Source organism: Tinamus guttatus, unplaced genomic scaffold (genome assembly GCF_059628265.1).
Source record: "Tinamus guttatus ecotype Peru unplaced genomic scaffold, ASM5962826v1 Tinamus_guttatus_pri_ptg000307l, whole genome shotgun sequence".
NCBI lineage: Eukaryota > Metazoa > Chordata > Aves > Tinamiformes > Tinamidae > Tinamus > Tinamus guttatus.
The window spans coordinates 4,023,511-4,047,656 of NW_028288841.1; the positions used below are offsets into that span (position 1 = coordinate 4,023,511).

Sequence of the window (24,146 nt, forward strand, 5' to 3'; positions counted from 1 at the left end):
TTCCACTAAAATTGTTAGGCACGGGCTGCCTAGCTCTGCAGATTTGAAAGGCCTTGCTTTGGGCAGATATAACTGAAATTGGGAGAAAAAGTAGTAGGTATTTTTTTAAAAAAACACATAGTAACACTGTGGTTCTTAGTCTTGTAAAAAGCTTTCCTAACATGGACCCTTGTGTTTCTGCCGAGCTAGCACATTTTCGAAGAATTAGAACATAACAGGAGAAGGGAGAGTGAAAATACCATCTCTGGCTGTAGCGACCATAATAATAGTTTAAAAAACCTCACACTTTATTATCCAAACAGCAATCAATTTTGCTGGCTACTGCTTGTGTTGCCAAGACTGATTACATGTATCCTTAGCACCGTACTTCACAAACAAGTCTTCTCCCAGATAATGATGTAACCACAAGTTGTGGACTACAGAATTGTTTTTTATTTCTTATTTTTCAATTCGTTACTGAAAGATGGTGTAAAATACTCTCCTTTTTTGTAAAAGATAAGTCCTGGAAGTGTTCTCCTTTGTTTTTGTTAGAAAGATACTTCATTACTACTACTTCTTTTCTCATGAAGACTTATTCAGGGAAACAAAAGTTTATTTTAGTAAGTTTTTGAAAAAATAATGCTGTATGGTCATTTTAAGTAATGTTTTCTCAAGGAAGGATTCTGTCTCTTGATTAATCTGATATATATTGATGGCATTTGGATATTGCCCTTTGGCAGGTATCTTCATGGGAATTATGTAACAGCTTTCCACATATTGTATCTGGATGCTGCTGAATACTTATGGCACTTGAAAATCAATTATTATGTATTTTAAGATGATCCGTCACTACTTCAGCTTGTCAGGCTAAAGTTGGAATTCTCTGAGGCTGGAAATGGAGGTGTTGAGGGTTTGGGCTCGCAGCCGAGGGAAGCGCTCGGCTAGCGGCAGCCTCCCTCGCTTGCACCTCACAACGTGCTTTCATAGAGCTCGTGGGAGAACCACGAGTTGGAAATGGTGCCCTGCTTTGCGACCCCTGTTTTGGGTACCTTTGCAGGCTCCTGCTTGGTGGGGAAGTCGAGGTGTTGTCGCAGATGTCTGCTGAAACGCAGTGTCTGAGGCTGCTGTGAGAGATCCTGGGCAGGTTTCTGCTTACACCACAGCCTGCCTGGCCATAGGGGATCCCATTCTGTGCCTGCGTTGCACGATTCAAAACGACTAGCAGCTGATTTTAGGAAAACACTTCATTCTACGTGTATTTTGTCAGGAAGCAGTCATTTTGGTGGGCAGGATTAGTCAGTTGATCCAGCAGCCCATTAGTTAGTTGGCAGGATATCTTTAGTGTGACCTCCTTGCTTTTGCTCTGTTTTTTTTATATATAAAGATGTATTTTTCCTTTCCTAATTTGCCAGGTCATGGATTTGGTAGCATTTATGCTGCGTGCTGAAGAGCATTAGCAGCATCCCAGTATTTTCAGAGGAAGAGGTGGGCGCCGAATGAGCTTTTAGAAGCTCTTCCAAGAAGAAGAATTTATCTTTGCTGGCATTGAGCCACACGGTAAATGTTTGTGCTTAACTGTGGCTTGAAGCGTTGGATGAGCAACAAGAGAGCCGTGAATATCATATTGAATAAGCTGATATTTAAATAAATAACTGCCAGGGCTACTGGGGAGATTTTGCAAAAGGATTAGGGGGAAAACCAGGCATTTCCTCCCCTGGAAAGCAGCTCGTGCCTGTCTTCAGGGTGGCGTTGGGCTGGTCACGTGCGCAGATTCTTTGACTGCGTTTGAGAAAGCTGAATCAGAGCGATTGCGCAGCGCCTGAGTCAGCCTTTCAGAGTTTCGTAGAAGCTGATTTCTTTCTGTTGTTTGTCGGTGTGGTTTGTTTCTTTTTCAAAGCAAGGCCCATCTGGGAAAGCACACCCACAAGTTTTATGGCCTTGGAACACGGCAAAGTAATCCCCATGTCATGGGGAGAGGCGGGAAGAAACGCTTCTGTCTCAGTAGCAAGTGTGTGACAAAACCCATCTATTTCTGGCTTTAATTTGTTTCTGTGCTTTGCTGTGGAAATTTTTACAGTTTAAAGAGTATTTTCTCTTAAGGGAAAGGATGTCTCAGTGGGTAAATACTTAAGAACAGCGACAATTTGCAGTTTCTGTAAAACGTGCTGAACTGGAGCGGGTGCTCGTGCTTTAATTCCTGAGTCAAGTACAAGCCTGAGCAGTGAAACAGAAATAATCTGAGGCCCAGTCACGTGCCCTGGTGATTCCTGCTTGTTTTATGTTTTACTGTGTCATATGTTGAATGAAAACAGTGCCTTGCTGATAAGTTAACAATGGTCAGAAGCTGCCGTGGGTGACAGCAGCGGGAATCCTACGCACGAGTTATGGCCTTTTTAGGCAGCAAACATGCTTTCCTCTGTGGTTTTTATTTAGTTATTTATTTTGCGTGTGTGTGTGTGTGCGCCGAGCATTGCTGCTAAACTTTGGCTTCCGTTGGTGTGGAAGCAAATGGTTTAAACAAATATTTCGGAAGATGTGCGTGGGGTCGGTGCCAGAGCCTCACAGATGCGGATGAGGGAGATGCAGATCATGCCTTTTCCTTGCTCTCTGCCTGCAGGTTGTGCCAAGGGAAGGTTGGGAGAGACGGGTAGTGATTCCATGAAGGTGGAATCAGGGGGCAGTGCTTAATATTTGCTGGTATTTCCTAAGAATTATGAAGCTGGATCCCAGCTGGATCCACCTGAAGGATATGACAAATCTGCACGTTTTCTACACAGAAGCTAAAGGAGGAATGTGCCTTAAATCCTGCCTATTTCCAGGGCTAAGCACCTTCCCCTAGGGAGCGTTTGGGATTCTTGTTCTCTTGCAGTGAGGATCAGGAGCCCTTTCTTTCGCAAAGGGAGCAAAGGTTGATCTTTGCTTTCGAAACCCAGGAGGTGGTAACGGTTCTGCCCCGTTTTTCTTCTTTAGCAGAGTTGTTGTGGGAGACGTGAGCCCAAGTATCCTTCTTCCTAAGGGAATTAGAGCCCGTCATTCCTTCCATCAGAGCAAATTCTGTAGTCACCAGAGTCCTGACAGGTAGCAGGTGGTTTTGCCTGAATGGATGTGACTGAGCATCAAAGCATCAGGACATGGAAGAAAATAATCCATAAAAGCAAGTTAGTCATTTCTGAAGTAAGAAAGGAAAACTGTGCAAGCGTAGCAAAGATCACTTTCTACGTGAAGATCAGATTCTGTTCAAAGATGCCTGTTTTCCTGCTTGGTAATTTCTGCATGTTGTGTGTGCAAGCGAGAGTAGAATTTGGATTTGAAAACTGTAGGCAAACCAAAAAAACAAGGTAGGGAACAAAATAGTTTGTTTTGTAAATGACTTCAGGAGCAGCATGAAAGGTAAATAAAACAATTACTTTCAATCTTCTTAGCAAAGGAGGAGATAGACATAAAATACCATATATATAAAGTACACGTATATGCTAATTCTCAGTTGATAGGTAAAAGTGGTTGCATGTGTGGCTGTCACAGAAACCATATGCAAGCTGGAGGCAATTCATTTGATAGTGTTCTCAGAGTATTTATCCCAAAATGTAAGTCTTCTTAGTAGGGTTTATAAAAAGTTCAAAGTAACGTGTATTATCATCATGTTTTAGTTGAGTCTTGGTATAAACAAGCATTTTGGTTTGAGGTTTTTCTTGGTTTTCAAAATTTCGGTGCAGCACATGTGACAGCCAGCTGCATAAGCAGCTCTTTTTGTCCCTCCACCTTATGCCTTTGTTTTAATAACATTAAAATTTTGATTATAAGTGATAGAATTGAGCTAGTAAAAAAAAAAAGTCCAATCAATTTGATTTTGCTGCTTATATGAAAAAAAGGATTGGCTTGTAAAAGATGAGAGTAAAACAAACTATGCTACTAATAACTTCAAGTTATAATGCACCTGTGATTTTGTAGTTCACTGTAAATATTTTCACTTCAGTTTCATTGCTGTGTAGCTTTGGCATTTGTGTTTGTTTATTTACTTCATTTTTGTGTTTTTGAGTGCCTGCAAAATGTATGTAAAGTTAGAATGGTGTCAAACAATAAAATAGAATGAATTAAAATAGTGCACATGTATTTTAAAAATAAAACATGTAGGACTTATTTTGGAGGATGTAATTATAGGTAGTGAATTGGAAATTTAATTAAAAAGGCCTAGTTTGTGCTTGAGCTGCAGCCCCTTTGCCAGGGTTGGAGTAGGAGGCTACTTAGAATCATTTTTCTTAGTAAAACCTTTCTTCCCTTTTTTCTTAATCCACAAACAGGAGCAACTTACTGTAACTGTAGCTAAAGTGTCATCAAACAAATGGAAGGAAATAGTCCAAGCGCTGCTGTTTTCAAATGTTTATGTTAAAGAAATTGCCTGTCCCGATCTTGTGAGCCCTTGAGGGTATTTTGAACTTTGCCCGTGAAAGAGATTGAAGTGATTTCAATGGGGCTTCACACAGTACTGAGGATGAATGATTGGGTTTATGAAGAACACTTCAAACGGAGATTCTGCAGTGAGTTTAATTAAAAAAAAATCACACAATTTTAACTGCTGAGGGTGTTTTAGAATATAAAATGAAGCCAGGGTAATACTGGATCCATGTGGGCCTGGGTGCTGTTTGGGAATTAAGGTACTTTTCAGGATAGATTTTTATTTTTACAAATCTCAGCGGTGAAACGTATACATTGTATATAATCTTCTTGATTCCAAGAGTGTCAGAAGCTTGATAGGATTTTCTCTTTGTAAACATAATAACATAAAAAAAATTATATAACATAATAGCTACATGTGTTGGATGCGTGCACATATAAGACTAGCTATCTCATATGTTGGCATAAACCTGTAATACCATGAAAACACAGATGATGAGTTTCATAATGAGCTTATTCTTATAGAGTCCCCTTTATTTGTAATTGCCTCTTCTAGAGTCTGTTCCCCATCATGTCTTTCTAGGACTAGTTACTAAATTTGGTGCAGAGAGCTGCAACTCCAAGACAGCCATTTTGCAACCTACGTGTTCTTCTCTTTCTGCTTGTGAGTATTGCTGCTCTTCTGCATCTTTTTTTCTCGGGTGGTGCTTCTTGTTGCTCTGCTGTGGAGATGGATGCTGTGAGAATGTGTTGCTTCCCACGGAGATTTCTTCAAGTTTTTCCTCTAAATAAGCAGTTGTTCTGTGTCGCCTTCTGCACAGGTGGTATCGTTCAGGCAGTTGCAATGCTGTCTTTGGGAAAAAATAGGGCTGAGCAGCCCTGACGCAGGGAGAGTTCGTTGTAGGGATGGGTGAGACACAGGACTGTTTGTTGTGGTTGAGAGAAGTATTTCGGTAATTCATTTCAAAGCGTTTTTGGTTTTGTCTTTTTGTTGTTGTTGTTGTTATAAAGCTACAGAGGTAGGAAAAGAATATTACCTTAACTGTGTGTTCAGAGTCAAAGATTGTTCCTTTTTTTAAATAAGGAGAAATTTTGAGACTTTGATATAGATGCCTGTTAGGCTTAAGCTTAACAGTAAAATTTACTTAGAAAAATCAGAAAATGCAATTATTGAGAGCCTGGACATATAGTTATAATGATTGGAGGATTTATAAAAGAAAAAAGAAAAGAGTACTTTTTTATGATCACATTTTGCAAGGTTCTGCTCTGAAGCTTTCAGATTACTTTTTAATTTTTATTTTTCTTCTCTTTTGGCAAGCAGTTTTTCCATGTTTCCAAGGCTTCAGCAGCTCTTTGTGCCCTGCCCGTGATGGCAGCGGGAATGTGCGCAGTTCTGCCGCAGGGCGATGGGACCAACCTCCTCCTTGTGTTTGTGCTCGCGCCATAATAATGCCAATTCCAGTATCTCGGAAGCATGAATTGAGTTTTTGAAGTGGTAGGAATGTCACACATACTTTTAGCTGGATTATGTGTAAGTACAAAGCACTAAATTGGAAATGTGTGTTGGCTCCAAGAAGACCCTGGTAATAGGTTAAATTGCAGCAAAGAAGGTGCAGCGTGGGCCAACACTATTTTCTAGTGAACGTGTTAAAATGTGAGAAAAAATCACCCACAGGTCAGTGGTGTTTCCATCGCTCGAGGCCTTTAAGAACAGGTTAGACTCCCTGTGTCCTTGCTGGTGGCTACTGCAGTTATCGTGCCCTGGGGCTGCAGGACGGACTGTCGGACCGTAGGAGGCTCCTTCCATCCCCTTTTTGGATAACAGATCTGCACACTGAGTAGAGTTTTATAGGATTAGAGTATGAGACTGATCTATATTGAAACTAATTTTGCACTTTCTGTGACCTGTTTGTGGTTGTTTTTCAATTGCAGTTCATATCTGTAAGGAAGGCTCTGGTAGCTGCCACATACACCAAGTAAAGGATACGTTTTTTCCTTCTGTTTAGGTATTATTTTTTTACTGTAATGTTACAGGCAGGCAATTTGTGGAATTGCAAAAACTTCAGAGGATTCATGCAGTGATTTATGGGGAAGACTGTGGCATAAACACAGATCTGCTGGAGCAGCTGCATGCAAACAAGAGGCAGAACTTGTGGTTTTCAAAGACTACAGCTTGACATTTGGTACATAAACAGGTAGTTCAACAGTGAGTTTTGTAACCAGACTTAATTTCATCTTCTCTGTGAATTTTTACCCCCAAGAACCAGTTCATTTCTCAGTGAGACTAGCAGTAAGTGGGAGCTACACTGAGTGACCTGGAGGTTGTGTGTCTCCTGCAACAGGGATAAGGTGAGAAGAAATCCTGTGTTTTTTATTGCTTTATTAGCAATATTCCTGGTCATGAACAGAAGAGGAATGAGGAAGCTGGGGAACTGATTTCTTGACAAGACATTAAAAGCTATGATTCGTAAATTATTTTAATAACTGCAGAATATGCTAGCAGACACTTACAGAGTCATGGCTTGATATGAGAATCATTTGCAGAGAAAGCAAGTGCTACAGGGAATATGTTCAAATGCAAATTATTGTATTTTTTTCCGGATAAATGGTAACCAAAATTCCATGCTTTTATTCAGTTAATGAATATCCAGTGGTTGATTAATGCTTGAATATACGGTGTCCTATTAATAGCGACATAGGTTTTGCAGTAATAGTAGGTAAAAAATATATGTTTTTTATATAGGATCGTAGACAGCCCCAAATCAAGACATTATATAAACACATGTCAAATTTACATTATGTAAGAAGTCTTCTTGGCTTAAGTGGATTTGTGTAGACATTTAAGCCATTAGTATATTGGGGTCAGTATGAAAATATCTCTTGAAATGAAAATATTAAGGGTTTTAAATTAAGATTCATGTCACTAGAAAAACATTTTTTAATCTCATAAGTATGACTAACATTAATGTTAAAGTTTCCAGCAGCGTTTTTATGCAGGTTGTCTTTCCAAGGTATAAACACAGTTGCATTTTCAGCTAATGATGGAACTTGGCATTGTCAGCAGGGCCTGTATGAATGTCCAGAATGTGTCAGGAAAATGGGTTTGGCTATTTATATGTATATATAATTTTCGTTGTCTCTTAAAGCAGACAAGACAAGAGTGTTTCAGAGGAGACTTTAAACTCATTCCAAAATCAGTCTGAAGCGGAGGATTTACTTGAAAGGAAGTGTAGTCTTGTTTTAATTATTTTTCCTGCATATACAACTCAAGTGTTTATAATGAAATGCAACTGGCTTTTCAGTTTTCAGGGAAAAACTAGGAGACACAGGCTACATACTCATTAGCCAGAAGGCCTGTTAAGAAGAGGACTGCAAATAGTTTACATTTTTCAAGGTAGTTGTAACTGTGTACGATGTGAGTTCTTGGTGCTTGAATGGTTGGGATTAACATTTCTCTCATTGCTCCGATGTTTTTCTCCGTAACAATCCCGTGTTTCATGGGAGCCGGTGCTCTCTGACTCTAGGTGGCAGTCACTGTTAGAGCAGAGGGATCGCGCTGAGGTTGCTTGCCTGGGACCCTGTAAGTCCCTGCGCTGGGTGGCTTCTCGAGCAGGAATTTTTATGGTGTTGGACAGCAATAAAAACGTCACCTCAGCCTCTCTCCCTCCTGATCTGAGAGAGAGATACTGTGCTGCAAGAAAGAAAGAAAAAAAAAAAGGCAAAAAGTATGAGAAACTCAGAAATACTACTATGAAACTTCCACAAAAGAGAGTTTTAATAATGGTGAAAGCAGCTAAGAAGGACTTGTCTCTGGGTCAATTCTTCTAAATGAAGAGAAATAATGTTTTTGTTTGTAACACGGGAAATACCAAAGCCTCCCACTGAATTCATTTTGAAAGAGTAAAGTAGATTGAACAAGGTGCAACCCCCGATAAAAGGAGTGGAGGAATGTGAGGTTTTAATCCTGTTTGAAAGAGAATAGGAAACCCTTGCAGTCTCATGGACATGTGTGGTTAATGAGTATGAGAAATATTTCTGTTTTCTTCAGACACTGCCCCCTCACTAATACCCACGATCTCCTCTAGATGGACATCTATAGTACTCATGCTCTCTTAATTTTTGTATTCCCTGTGATCATTTTGCAGGTAATTCCTTGCATTCATTCTTGTTCCCAAGCTGTTTTGGTTCTCTGCTGTGCCTCTGCAGTTTGAAGAAGGATACACTTCACTTTTTTTTCCTCTCCGTTCCTTCCAACACCAGTCATCACCAGGCAGCAAGATGTAACCTTGCAGGTGTGGATGGCAGCAGCACCCTGGCAAAGGAGGGATATTTCCGTAGTACTCTCTGGACAGGGAAAATTGCATTTCAGGAGGCAACGTACTGCTTGATAAGAAAGCTGTTGTGATAATAAATAAGAGTTCAAAACCAGGAATTAATCTATATGTTATATTGATCTCTGGTTTCAAACTCAGTGCCAAATTGCAGTCTTGTTTACGTACATGCAAATCCCAAGAAACTCTTTGGAAAGCACTGGAGTCTTTCTGGATTTACAAAGCTCTACTTAAGATCAAATTTTGGCCTTCAGTTTCAATAACAAGGAGATGATTTGTTGTTATATCATGTACTGCATTAACTACTAGCGTTAGTAAAGGGGTTCTGATGCCGTAAGCACTTTGGAAATATTCTGCAAGAAGGCAGCCCTTGCACTAAAACATCAGTAACTGAAAACAGAACAATCTTCATTCTTGTTTAACATAATCATAGGAGCAAGCCTTTCATTTTAATTTTTACATACTACGCTTGCTGAAAAAGGGTGCTTATTTTTCAAAGGAAACGTGCTCTAGCTCCAAAAGAATGAGAAAGCAATTAGAGTTTAAGTTAAGACTCTTTTTTCTTTGTGTTTATAGTGAAAATATAAATAGTATTTTTATCAGGTTTTACAACTCACGCTGTCAAGTGCATTTCCAGAAACATCTTAAGAAATACAGCCCATCAATTGAGAGGGAAAGCTTTCTAAGAGTTGGTAATAATCTAGTACAGTTTCCTGTGTGAAGATCATATGCAAGAGAGACAAGATAGAGATACTTTTGGAATTATGTCAGGATTATATATTAGTATGTCAGGCATCCCAGGCCTTAATAGATTGCACAGTACAGCGATAATGAAGAGTGATGGTTTCTGTTCCCAGCCCTGCCTTGGGCCCATTAGGTAGCTATTGGGAAATCACTGGTTATTCCTCAATTTCCCTGTTGGTAAAAATGGTGATAATGATGTGGATTTTTTGTGTTTCTTTTTGAAATCTAAAGGGAGTCTTTAAAAATGAGGTATTACGAACATGATGGGAAATACAAGGTGGTAAAAGAAGCATCTGTATTTCATACAGCTTAGTGCTGGCAACTGATTATAGCATTATTGATTCTGGTGTTTTTTTTTCCTGTTGAGGGTATTACTATGTACTTGTTCACAGGCTTATAGAAAAATCTGACTATTTCTTATGCTAGCCTATCTTTCAGTGTTTCGTTCAGAATTTAAGGATAGTCTGCTTTGATTCTTGCCCACCGCCATCCTCCTGAGGGATGGTTAAAGCTTTAGTTAATGGAGGATAAAACCAGAAAAGATCTGTCTGTCTTTCTTTTCTTTATCTCCTCCCTTTCTATCCCTCAGTCTCTCTTTGGCCATTGAAAATGTAGGTCATATTGCATCACCACGAAGTGGAACAGTCAGAAAGGTGTTTGAAAAATGCTGACATCCTTAGCCCAGGGTGCATGCCAGGGTCCTTTGTTTACAGTGGGAATAGTGTTGTAGCTGTTTAAGAACCAACAGCTCTGTTAAGGTTAGTGCTATGGTACCTAAATTGAGTCAGATTTTATGGTGATTTTCATCTGCCTGGAGTAGTTTAAAATTAAACAGATAAAAAATAACCACTCACAATAATGACATACATGAGGAGCTAATTTGAAATCTTTAATCTGCAATAAGCATCACTGTGTAGCTGGAATAATATGTTACCTTTAACAGGGAAGCTCAGTAACAAATTTTGCAAATTGTGTTAATCGTGCTCTGCATTGTCGTGATTAGCTATGGCTTTCTGTCTTGAAAAGTATGTGTGTTTTTATATTATATATTTGTGTATTATTTTAAAAATTACTGTTTCACTTCATGCATTTTTTTAAAGGGCCAGCCAGGATGTGATTTATTTAAAAGGTGGACATTTATTTAAAAGGTGGACATTTCTGACGGCCAGTATCTTTATTGCTTGCTTACCAGTCTTTTGGTTTTCTCTGTGTTTCTCGTACAATGTGAGTTGCAATCAGTGTGAAATGTTCCTGTAACATCAAACACAGAACATGTCTTTTTCTTCTCTACAGTTGTACACAAATACAGTTTTTATAGGTATAAATATAATTGTCATTATCCTCATGTGTCATAGTTTGCTTCTGCAAGCTGGTGTGTTTTATGGATTGAAATTTCAGATGGTCATGTAAATCATTGTGTAAGATGCAGGTATTTTGAACATAAGGCAAGATACAAGTGTACAGAATATCATTCGTTGTTTCTGAAACGAGGTATTTTTCTGGCCTGCATGTTCTGTGCCTTCTGTGGTTGTATTTAAACAGCTAAAGCTATTTAAATAGCAATATGCAAGGACTTCTTATGACTTTGTTAATTTTACTGCTAAGGAAGATTTCCAAGTTACATGAAAAAATCATTGTGAGATAAAGCTGAAATTAGTTATAACATGATTTATTTGGGAAAATAGTGAATGCAAATGTATTTATGTTGCAGTTAGGCAAAGGAGAGGAGCAGTCATCAGTGTTGGAGCCCCTCAAGTGCAGCTTGCTGTTCATATAGTTTGGGAATGGGATTTTTTTTATCAGTTTGTTTAGAAGTGCATGAAAGGCACTTCTCCAATGACACTTTGATATTAGCTATTTAAGTCTGACCCTTCTCATTATCTACGAAGATTCATACATGTCTACGAAGTAGTTGTAGAATAACTTACTCTTTTATTGTGCACTGGGAATTTTGCTGTATTTTGGTTTGTGCAAATACATAGTAAATATTTAAGTACTTGCGAGAAGTATTTTCCATTTGTTTATTGCATGAAATCTTGAGAGGTTTCAACTTTGTAATTGGTATTTACAGAAGTTTGGTATGTTAACTTTATTTGAAATATATAACTAGTCCTTATTTTTGCATCTGTAAAGATATTCTGGAGATAGCAGGTCCTGAGTCTGTCCCCAGTACGGGTTAGATTGTCCCAGGAGTGGCTCTGTTTTACTCTGGAGCTATTTTCTAGCCAAAACAGTAGCCCGTAGCCTAGTGCTGGCCAGCCCTTATTCCTTCAGCAGCCATCTCCATTTATCCAAGGAGCAGAATAAGATCTCTCTAGGTTTCCTCTAATCATAAAAGGTCTAAAATGAAGCCCAGTATCAGGGTGATTATTCATTATTATGTCCAAATCTTTGTTTTATCTTAAGTTGAATAATATACATTATTCATCGTAACAATGCCTTTGTTATGCATATCTATATAGAAATAATTTTGTGTGGGTATAGCTTTTGTTCTGCCAGGCTGCGGTTTCCTGTATCGGTCGCTCTTCAAAGTTTTAAACAGCAATTGCAGCCAGGTTTCTTTGATTTTTTTTTTCAGGCACAGTGTGACATAATGTGAACTCTGCTTTGAAAGTGTAGGCCTTTTTCCATTTTCTCATGCTGTTTTGACTGTCGTTGTCATTTTTCCACCTTTCCACCAGCTTTCCCTTCTCCAGGGTAGCCAAGTGCCCACCCTGCGGAGGAAGAGCCCCCCGTGGCTTCTTCCCACTCTTCTCAGTGAGATGCTCCTCAGGCCCTGCTCTGCACTGGCAGCTGCAGATCTAACGGAGCTGCTGCAGACTCTCCATATGGATCATTCCCGTTCATTGCCACCCATTATCCAGAGAAAGTCTCCTCTTCAGAGAGTCCTCAAGCTGTCACTTTGGGCTTTTGAAACTTACTCTGTTGACTTCCTTCAAACTCCACTCCAGAAGTGATCCCTAGAGCAAAACTCCAGAGAGGTGGTGTAGTTAGTAGGCAGTGATCTCTTGTACATAAGAATCAATTTTGCCCTTCATCTGATCTGTTTTTTGCTTACCACTTACTTATTGCCATATATGTAGATTTTTATCTCTTTGGAAAAGACTTCTGCTTTACAGGTGTAAGTTTGGGTTCCTGATTTTTTTCTTTCCATTTTCCTGTAAAGTGATGGAGCTTTCCTTTTGTGTAACTAGTAAGTAAAGGTAAAATGAAGGTTATTTTGCACTTAGAGCTGCCACGTCCACTGAAGAAAAGGGGAAAGAAAAAGAAGGGGCTGCATGAAGGGGCTGAGAGTGAATGAAGCATTGAGTGACCTGTAAGGGGGATGGTCCATTTGGTTTTTAAGTCTTCCTCCCCTGAACAAAGGCAAAAAAAAGGGATTTTGACAGATTGCATTTCATTTCCCATCAAGCACCAGTAGGAGCTACAGAGAAAGGTTTATTTTGTAGTACTTGGTGAAATTTCAGTGTGAAGCAATGAAATAAAATGCTTTCTGAGGCTCTTCGACATGCAGAAATTTGCAAATGATTAGTTGCCCCAAGTCGTATTAACTGTGAAGCAGAACAGTGACTGCAGAGGAGAGAGAAAATAATGCAGTGCTTGCTTGCAAGTACTGCCCACTGAAGGTGACAAAATTTTGGATTTTAAGTCATCAGGATATAATTAAGCTCTGATGCAGTTCTTGAGATCAAGAGCATCGCTGAGCAGAGCAAAGCTTAGTAAGGCTTAGAAAGAGTAAATATGTCTGTGGGTGATCCCAGTGAAGATAGTGTCAGCTGGTAAGCTGCACTTTAAAATGAAAAGGCGGGTTTTATCTTCACTGGATAAGGAATGTTTAAAAACATGAGCTCAGTTTGCAGACAGCTTCCCCGAGAAGTAGCAGAAGCCAGGAAAGGCCTCGTGCTGCACCGTCCATGGGGGCAGGAGAGCCTAAAAGGATGGCTTGGATGCCCTTCTGGGCTGCATTCCTCATGTCTGGACTTTAATCCTTTGAGAGGAAGAAAATAGTTGTCTCTGAAGTGGTATCCACTCGCAGCACACGGTTGGCTTGCATAAATCCAACTTTATGATTTCTTATTAGATTAAAAAAATGACTAGTTTAACTGCAGAATGCTTATAAAAGTCAATTATTTAATCTTTAGTGTAACCTGTATGTAAGGATGGTTGAAAATGCTCTTTTAAGTTCTAACAACGCTTTGGGTTATCTTTAACCAATTAAGCATTGATTTAGACTAAACCAAGATAAATCATGCTTCAATTTATTTTATGTAAACAGAAAGTTTATAAATCTTAAATGAAAGGATTTGAAAACTTTTCCTAGGTATGACACACATTTGTAATATGGAAAAGGCCTCGATACATGTAACCTTCTAATTTTTGATAAATTTTTCATTGGCGATACAATAATAGGCATTACTGGCTGTTACACGAGTGATCGTTTTTAGCCATCTGAGATATATGACATGGTGGTGAAAATGTCAATGGCTGCGTAGCAAGAGCTCTTGTTGTTGGTGTCATGCTGTATTCTGGAAAAATCCTGTGCAGAAAACCCAGCACTGTGTCGTTACCAGCTTGTGATACAGACACAGCCTCTACTTGGAAATCTGGTCAGTAATATTTAAATGCAGTACTAGGCTGAAGATTGAGATTTCAAGCAATGCATACCTTTGTGGTAATGTCACACTGCTGTTTAAAGACCTGCTCTGTGCATGAGAGGACATAGCGACTCCCTGCTTACCTTTCAATTTTAAATGCTTTGCAAGAACTGCATTTGCAGAACTGAATTCATGCTTCATAGTAGTTTCTGAGAGAGAAAATTGTTGTTAGGAAATTGAGATGAAGTGTCAGATGTCTCATTATTGCACTGTTCTTGTTTTGTTTCAGAATTAGTCCGATAGAAGCTAGAGAAAGCTTCCGAAATCTGAACAGATGAAGATCAATTGATAAATCAACCCAGTGATTCGCCATACTTGCAAGGTACTGTGATATACTTACCAAAATATTTTCCTTAAGCATAATATTCACATAGTTATGATGGGAGGAAGCGTGGGGAACAGGATATTAACAGAATTGCAAAGTCTGAAGTGTTACCAGATGCAGCGTGGGGATTTTTTTTTTTTAAATGCGGTGTTTAATATATGTTTTAGTGGGAAATAAAATGACCTTTATGGGAAGGGAGCTCAATGCATGTAGTAGTCAAATCTTAAAAAAGGTTGGATTATATATCTTTACTATATAGATAAATTATATGTAACTATATAGATAAATTTCAACTTTTCCATGTTAATGTAAAGCATTTGAGTGCAGTTATGCTACTGAAGTATGTCACGGCCTGATATAACTGCATCAATATTGTCCCACGTGTTCAGCAAGTAGGAAAGTAAACTGAGGCAGGAACTGTACAGCTGTCTGACACTGGATTTCCTCTCTGCAACTAGTGCCCCTAGTAGAACACTAGATTAAAAAAAAAGATAATAAATTGAAATTTTGGGTCAAAAGCATGTATTACAGATTAATTATTAGATGTTGCCAATTCCTTGAGATGGTATCTTTCTTTCTCTGTTTCCCTTACATTAATCTCTAACTCTTCAAATGCATTTTAGCATTTTGCATATTTTTGCACCATACCAAGAAAGAAAAAAAAGATACAGTCTTTAAGTTTGCATTCTTCCTAGGTATAGACTTGAAGAATCTACTCTTACAGCCTAGTGTTTTTTTTTTTTCCCTAGGAAAATCATCTTTCAGTTTCTTTTAAAAGAGACTGTAGCAGAAAGTGCCATTATAGTTAGCATGGGGCTGGCCTGCAGAATTTACTTAAGTGGCAGAGTTAATCTGGGCTCAAGAAGCGCAAGGAATGTTTGTCGTGGTGTGACTCTTGAAGTGCTGTCCTCTCTTGAACAGCTCGGCTACAGCTTTTGCTTTCCTCCCTCCACTTTCCATTTGAAACTTTTTTTCTTTGGAAAGTTTATATGAAGGCAGGTGCTCTCTCAGGAGAAGAAACTTTGTGAAACTGTTATTTGTGGGTTCTCTTTGCAAAGTTGTACAATTTCTGGATACAGAATTGGAGGGGCAGGTTTATTAGCTCAGCAGCTCAGGTTTCTGATTCAGAGGGCAGAAGCTGAGATGTGGTTTGCTAGTAAGCAAAACTCAGATATAGCAGATCTTGTCCTGCGTGTTGCACAGTGAAGATTTTGTAGGTTTTTGGCAGTACTGTTTTTCAAAGTAAACACATTACATTGTTTAATTTTATACAGAAAATTAACAATAAAACCAATAGAAAATTAATTTGGCTCTTTTCCATTTGATTTATCTAAATTGAATGTTAGAAGATTTTAAAAATATAGATATATGAAGAATTCATTTAACTTGATTGTGGAAACATTAGATGTACTATTACATTAGAGCAGAATTAGGGTAAGTGCTCTTAACTCAGATCATGTGTCTCACACTTCCTTTACATTCCTGCAAATGTCCACCTGGAAGAGGCCTCTGAAGATCAACGTGTCCAGCCTTCTGCTGAAAGCAGGTTATTTCCAGAGGCCTGTCAAGATGACTTGTAATATTTCTAGCAAGGGGGGTTCCACCATTTCTCTGGGCAACCTGTTCCAATATTTAATTTTTCTCTCAGTGAAGGATTTTTTCTTCCATCTAGACAGAACTTCCCCTCTAGTGAAGAGTACCTCCATCTTCTCTGTAACCATCTTCTACATATGAGAAGACTGTGATCAGATTCCACGTAAGCCTTCTCTTTTCTAGGCTGAACAAACTAAATTCCTTCATATTTCTTCATACATTAAGTTCTGCAGCCCTCCAGTCATGTTGGTAACCTTTTGCTGGACCCTATCTAGCTTTTCTAGTCTCTTAAACTTGTTGGGATGCACCAAAACTGGATCAGTATTCCAGGTATCACTTAACAAGTGCCAAGTCCAACAGAATAATTGCATTCCTTGATCCCTTAGCTATGCTCTTGCAGCTATACAGCCCTTCATTGCTGCCAGGATGCTCTGCTGATGTTCACCAGGACCCCACATGCTTTCCAGCAGAACTACACCCCAATCAGGCCAAACCTGTGCTGCTGCTTCAGATTGTTCCATACGTGCGGGACTTCACATTTATCTTTGCTAAACCCAGTGCAGTTCTTGTTGGTCTAGGCTTCCACCTTGTTGAGATCTGTCTATATGGTGACTGCTTTTACCTCTCCTCCAAGTTTTGTGTCATCTGAAAACGTATTGAGGGTGTATTCAATCTGATCATCCAGCTCATTGTAAAGATATTGAATAAGATTGGACCCAGTATTGACCCCTGGGGAACTCCACCTGTGACTGGTCGCCAGTTTAGCTCTGAGCCATTAACCACCACTTTTTTTGAGCACAGCAGTTTTGTTGTTTTCCACCCATCTTATGGTCCACCTACCTGGCCCACACCTGTGACTTTTCAAACAGGGTAGGGCTTTGCATCAGCCAACGCTCAGCACCCTTGGATGCATCCTGCCAAGTATATTTCCAATTTGTATGCTATTTTACCGCACACTTGGCAGGGGAGTGGTCCGTGTAGACAGCATCGATGTCGAACTGTTGCGGATATGAGGACTTGGCAGGCAGCTCTCATTGTGCTCTCAAGGAAATCTTGAGCCACGTGGGTTGTGCTCAGGCCCAGAGTCTCCCCCCTCAAGGGATGGCCATGGAGCCCTGTAGAAAGCTGACAAGAAACCAGGCACATTACGAAACCTTATGTGCTGGTTAGGTCCCATCAGAAGATCACTGATATCAAAATGTTTACATTAAGTGCTCAGATTTCAGTGAATGGAAACTCAGCACAAATGCTTTGTTAGAATTGTTTTGAATAGCTGCATGTGTGAATCACACTAAATTGTAATATTATATTCTCCGTATATAAATAAGAATTCAAACTATCATACCTATTCTAATTCTTTAGATTAAAATGATTCATCTGCATAATTAGGTTGCTGAAATTGTTTTAACATTGGCAAATACAGAAAGTGATTTTAGTACCTTGCCTAAAATAAATGAAGATTAGTCTGATTTCCAAATCATTAACTGAATGCACTTTGTGTAATCGTATTTAATTAGCTTTCAAAATTGCAATATTTGTATCACTATTCAGTGTTTCCTTTGTAAAACATCTAAGCAGGGCAATGATCTATGTTTCTGTATTGCTTATGCTCATTTTTCTGCTATGTCATAATTCTTGAAGAAATATGACCGGCATTTAAGGATAGTTAAGTAAAAAAGGAAGTGGTTACGATATTTTGTTACATACTGTGTGCTTTATAACACGTAGCGATGACATATGTTTATAAATTGGGTATAAAATGTTGTATTATCTTCAGCTTAGTCATGGGGAAGTTTTGATAAACATACTGGACATACGCAACATATCGTTGCACTGTTATCCTAATCCTACTGCAAGCTTCTTCTCAGATTTGCTTACAGTTAGCAGCCTCCGTTCCCTCTCCCCAAATAGGGAAAGTTAGGCCTTTTTGTTGTTGTTTTCTCTGGTCCAGGTGGCTAATAGTATCCATGATAATTTCATGTTCCTGTATTTATGGAGTAGCTGAATTTCAGAACATCTGAGCATCTTCAGCTCCCCCACTGAAGTGTTTCTCCCATGTAAAATTAAACATATATACCTAGTTTCCAGGGTCTGTGGAAAAAAAAATGGATAATAAACTGGCCTGATTTATTCTGTAAATATCTGTTGTGTGTTGCTCACAACAATCACTCACTGGCATCTTGGTTTTGTGTGTGATAAGAAAGGGAGAAGTCACTCAATTTCATTGGAAGTGAGAGTGCACGGCAGATTACCATAATGTGTTTTCTTGATGTATTTATGTTTTTCTATAGCAGGGACTTAAATGAAATGGTCTGCTTTATTATATTTGGACAGTTCTCTCATTATCTGGACATTCTGATTTATATGAACTTTTTATTTCCTGCTTTCCAGCTTGTCAAATCATATTCTTCTACCTCTCATACTTGAGATGTATTTTACAATGCACTAGAAATACTCCCAGTTCCACTGCTGTCAACAGGAGCTGACACGAGGTCAGGATTTCACCTCAGTGTATCAGCTACTTGAGTTGTTATTTCATCCTGAATCTCATCTACCAACAAGCCTTCACTGTTGGTATTTGTTCCTACTCTTTAAGGCTGTCTTGATCACACCTTTTAGCTGGAATTAACTTACTTGGTTTTTCCCTTGGGCTGTGATGTTCTTCAGATCTTTTCCTAGACCTTTTTTTTTAGTGAATTCATGATTTTTCTATATTTTGAGTACCAATAGTAGTGACACCCTCATAGATTGTCTCACCCTTCCGTCTTTAATTCGTGCATCCTTTAGCTTTCATTCTGGAAAGTCTTTAGTGAATCCTATCATTATCCTTTTGTTCTTAAAAGAGTTCAGCTGCAGATTTGGCCTTCCTTCTTCATTCCAGTTAAGAATTATGCCATCTCAGGCCTTACACAGAGCTTGTCTTCTAATTGTTCCTATTTGAACATCCTTGCAGGAGCATGTAGCAAAAGAAGGAAAGCTGCCAGAAAAGGTGAAAAATGCCTGCAGTGGCAGCACACAAATGTCCTCACAGTTTTTAGCTGGCTGAATGCTGTTTGTATGCATATATTTTATTATGTGTTTGCAAAACGCATTCAATATGGTGTTAAATTCATTTAGTGAGCTTTGAAATTGCAGTTTTCCTTGTTTTTCTGTGTGTGTTTTGTTTGCTTTTCTTGACTCCATTATTTCTTTCCTGCTGCAGGTTGTGTTTTCTTTTTTTGAAATGATTTTTCTTCAGTCTTTTTAATTCTCACTTGGTTTTCTGTACATCACATGCTGTTTTCTACTACATTTTCCTTCTTAGCTTTTTACGTCTCCAGCTTCTCTTTCTCTGTCTGTGAGCTGGATTTATTCCTCCATGTTTCCTCCCTCCGTTCTCTGAACACCACCTGTTCTCATTCCGTCTCCTCCAGACACGCCGGCAGAGCCGTTCACGCAGGCTCGATCCTAGTGATACTCCTTGTGCTATTTTGCTTCCTCAGTTAGACCTTTGGAACTGCTAGTGCTTCTGGTCCCTGTTTTGTTCTCATAGGAGTAGCTGTCTTCGAGGCAGCATTTTTCACCCTTCGCCGTTCTGGCTATTCCTGACCGGATGGATTCATCCCACTTATATTCTGGGTGCCTCGTGGAGGTGCCTGGTTTACGTGCATAGTCATCCTTGACTTCTTCTGCAGTCAGTGGGGAGAGAAGGGCTCTTCAGAAAGTGCTTTGACCAGAGCAGACTGAATCAAGCTCCAAGTTATCCCTGGATCTCCAGTGGTGGCCAAGATTGCTCTGGATGACCGGACTTTCAACCGGCCGTCTCAGATACTTACTAATAGCTGGGGTGAATCCTTGTTACTTGTGTTCAACATGTTATCACATTTGCAATTCATATCCCCTTCTAACATGATGGATTTTCCAGCTTTTCTGGAGTATTCACAGATTTTTATCCCTTAAATCATCAACACATCCCTGTATCGCACTTTGGAAGCAGTTTAAAAGACCTGAAGTTGTGTGCTAAAGCTAAAAAGAAAGGAAGGAAAAAAAAGGCACGCACATATATTCAGCATAGTGAGTTCATAAAACAGAAAATTGTCTCTCCATCTCCAGTCCTTGTAACACGAGTGATTCATCTGCCCCGATTCCTGCTCTCTGACGAGTCAGTCAGTTTTGTGCACTGATCTTTCTGCTGCCGCTTTTCTCCCTCTGCTGGAATAGCAACGTATTCACGGCATCATGAGGAAATATTATCACTAGAAGAAGAATGGTTTACTAAAAGACAGCCTGGGGCCCAGACTGCAGAACTAAGGTTTTGAGTGGGAATATATAGGAAAGAAAGAAAAGGTGGTAGAAGAGGGAGGGGAAAAAACAAACAAGAACGAAAACCCCACAATTTTGAAAGAAGAAAAAACAGCAAGAAACGTGATAATCCAAAATATACGGAGATAAGGAGGGGGATCTGCTATACCTGTTTGGCTGGCACTTTTAAATTAATAACCGCTTTTGAGTAGCTTGATGAGTGTCAAGCTTAGAAAGTGAAAAGTTGATAATATATTGGCTTGTTAGAATAATAACTGAATCCATCTATTTTTGCCAAATTTACTTTTGTCTAATTTAACTTATATACATCAGTAGTGAATAAAGAAAACAAACATAGGATGTATGGATATTAAATAAATATGTCATGGTAAAATACCTTAAGGCAAGTGACAATATTTCAGAGTGCTATCTGGATACCCGTCAATACACTTGCTTTCTGATCTGTGTAAAGCAGTAATAGTGAAATCTTTTGTGAGTCTCATAGACACTCTGACAAGGGAGATTTCCTTTGGAGATTGCTGTGGGACAGCTCTCCCCAGAACAACGGAGCGCTGTACAAATGACAAAAAGTTTGTAATATAAACCAGAATGTTTGACATGGAGAATATAATTCTGTCACTAGCTGGTCTTATGCTCTGGCTGGAGTCCGAGTTGAACTTGAGATGTAATGTTAGACTCTGTATGTGGAACCAGTTGAATTGTTGAAAGTAACCAAGAATGAAATGTTGAAATGTTGAAAGAATTAAGATTTCTCTTATCTGTGCCACAAAATAGCTTAGATTCTAGTCAGAAACTTAAGATTGATTGTCTCCTGGCTGACATCTTTTCAAGTGATGTTTTTAACTTTAGTGATAAGTAGGGCTTTTTATATATATAAAAAATAAAATACTACCATTAGACAATGAATCATAAAATAATGCCTTCCATTCATCATTTATCTTTAGAGTCTGGTCCTATAAACACTTTCTCAGCTCCAAGATGAAGAGTCATTCTACATTTTTGGGAAACTACAGTACAGCTGAGAATATGTACAGTCATTTCTGGAAGATTAGGGCCAAGCTGATAGCCTTCGTTAATCCTACCACAAATCTCTACACTAGAAGTCGGTATTGCTGTCTTTACCTAAAGCTCATGCTGTTTGCCTTTTAGTTTTTTAAGGAGTTAAATTAGACTTACAGCAAACAAGTGAGGAAAACGCACCCCTCGGTACAGTTAGGTTCATAGTTTTATGAGATACCTTCTGATCACGGCATAAAGGGTGGAAGACTGAAACTGTTTTCATAATTATAGCCTATCCCATCGGACTACTAACAGGCTTGTATTTTAAAAACTTTATGTGCATAATTTTGGAAATGCAAAGTGATATATTCCTGGTTCTGAAGGGAATACAGGGATGCGTAACTCAGCCTCTGAAGGAGTGGGATGGGGCAAACATCTCCAGGAGGTCACTGAGGGCGACCTACATGACAGTGACATTAAGTGTACAAGAAACCTTCACAGATCAGGGCCTGGGCCTGTAATTTGACATTGCTACTTGAGCAAGGGAGAGAAAATCCGTAATTAAAAAGTTTGTAAAAACTGGAGTTAGCCTATGTGCAGAAACTCGATTTTGCAAAACTTTGTTATCGGTGGTAAACATGCCATATAAATATTGACATATTGGTAAGCATTACTAAATATACCAATATTTGTCCGCTTTAACGCTGCTCCGTGTCATCCCTAAGCGTAGGATGCTGCCCGAAAGCAAACGGGGAATCGCAACCACGGGACAGAGGGGCAAAAACGCTGAGGGTGCGAAGCAGCCGGTGCGGGGGCTTTGGGTGGCTTCTCCGGCAATAAAAGCGGTGGAAACGAAGCGAAACGGACTTGGCCAAGTTCTTCTGCCGGCGCAGCGCAGAGCGCGCCTCGGGGCGGCCGGCGCCGTCTCACCGAGCGGCGGCCGCGGGGGCTGCGCGCGGGGCGGTTTGTGGCAGCTCGAGGGGGCAGCCCCGGCGGGGCCGGGCCGGGGGAGCGGCGGCCTCGCCGCCCTCGCCCACTTCCTTCCGCCGCGCCCGCCCCTGCGCGCGATGCGGCCGCGGCGGCGCTAGGGGCGGCCCGGCCGCGGCGGCCTATGGAGCCGGCGGCGTAGCCGAGCCCGGGCAGCGCGGCGGCGGGGCGGGCACGGACAGCGGCGGGACGCGCTCCCGCGCATAATGGCCGCCCGGCCGGCGCCCCCGCGGAGGTGAGTGCGGCGGCGGCGGCGGCGCGGGGCGCGGCGCCACCTTAAGCGGCGGCGCCACCTTAAGCGGCCGCTGCCTTTTCTCGTTCCATGGTAGCGGCGGAAAGAATGTCGGCGCGGGCCGCGGGTGACGTCAGAGCGGAGCAGCGCAGCGCGGCGGTGACCAGGCAGCGGCAGCGGCGCCCGCGGCCCCGGCCCGGCGAGGGCGGCGGCGGCGGCGGAGGAGGCGGGGGCGGAGGCGGGGGAGGAGGAGGAGGAGGAGGAGGAGGAGGCGGCAGCGGCGCCGGCCCCTCCGCCACCGCAGCGGCAATGGCGGCCGTCGGGGAGCGCCGGTCCCTGCCCAGCCCGGAGGCGATGCTGGGGCAGCCCTGGAGCCACTGGGTCGATGCTGCTAAACTTCACGGGAACGACGGTGAGCGCCCGCGCCGGGATCATCCCCCCGACCCCGCTTCTCCCCTCAGCGCTCCCCGGTGCCCCGCGGCGGCGGCGGGGGGCGCCCCAGGCGCGGCCGCGACGCTCCGGAAGCGCCGGGCGCCTCCGCGGGCGCCGCTGCCGCCGCCAGGGCCCGGCCGCGGCGCGGGCGCCGCTGCCCCCTTGTCCCCTTGTGCCCCCCCTGCCCCGTGAGCGGCCCAGGTGGCGGCCGTGACAGCGGCTGCAGGTGCGGGGACACCCCAGCCCTGCGCGCGTCCCGTCCACCGTGCCGCCGCGCTGAGATCCTGTCGCTTTCTCTTATTCAGGAACAGCATTAGAAGAAAGTTTCAAGGAGTACGGGAAGAACCGGGAAGCGATGCGGCTCTGCCGAGAAGGTGAGTGCCGTTCGCTCTCCAGGAAAGCCACGGAGTTGTCCCGTTCCTACTCAGTTACGAGAGGACGCTCACGGGATAGAGGGGAGAAACCCGCCTGCCAGCCCGTCGTCTTGGAGTTGGGACGTAGCGGCCTGTCAGTGAGTGATGTTGTTACCGTTACCGTTAAACTAGTAGGTGATCGAAGCCGCAGCGCTGGAGCTAGGCCGCTTGCAGGGTTTCTGTTAGGAGAGTTCCGTGGCCCGTGCTGCTCCGAAGGCAGCTCACGGCATGGCCAGCACCGATAACATCTTCTCCTGAGCCCTGTTTGGTTCCTAACCCGATGTGCATCAGCGCTGGAGCACGGATCTCCGTTTCCCTGTCGTGTCCGTGTGTTGTGGTTGTTCCTTAGCCCGCTGCTAATGAGAGCGACCTTTCACCTGGGGCTAGCGAGAGCTCGCAAGGGCAGCCCTGATCTTCCAGAAGCAAAAACGCTACGTGAAGTTGTAGCTAAACCTGTCAAACCTATATATTACTGGTAACTTCGTAATAAGGACTAGACTAAGCAAGAATGGGCCTATTTTGGATTTCTCTTTCTAATTTAATGACAGAGAATGCTAATGTTACATAGCAGAGAAACGTTCTAAAACTTTCTTAATAGCACTGATATCTGCTCAGCTCTATCAGGCATTTTTGAGAAGTATACGACAGAATATATATACCATAGTCCTCACACCTTTAAATACTAGGTCCGTTAGATCATTTATATGATACTGTTAGAAACGGAAGACAGGCTTCATAAACTTTGTTTACGATCACCGAAAA

The 24,146-nt window shown here is 41.4% G+C and overlaps 1 protein-coding gene across 3 annotated transcripts in view; it reads left to right on the forward strand.

The window, feature by feature from the left end:
• The window catches only part of ATXN7 (ataxin 7), a 79,415-nt gene that overhangs the window by 2,168 nt on the left and 53,101 nt on the right, over window positions 1-24,146 (forward strand). The window contains exons 2-4 of one of the 3 annotated variants that reach the window (XM_088528276.1): window positions 14,331-14,423; window positions 22,637-22,951; window positions 23,277-23,345. In XM_088528276.1, the coding sequence (XP_088384402.1) occupies window positions 22,648-22,951; window positions 23,277-23,345 (373 nt within the window). In that variant the 5' untranslated portion in view covers window positions 14,331-14,423; window positions 22,637-22,647. Of the gene's footprint in view, window positions 1-14,330; window positions 14,424-22,573; window positions 22,952-23,276; window positions 23,346-24,146 lie in introns of those variants that run through there. The other 2 variants (XM_088528275.1, XM_088528277.1) reach the window with 2 other exon arrangements.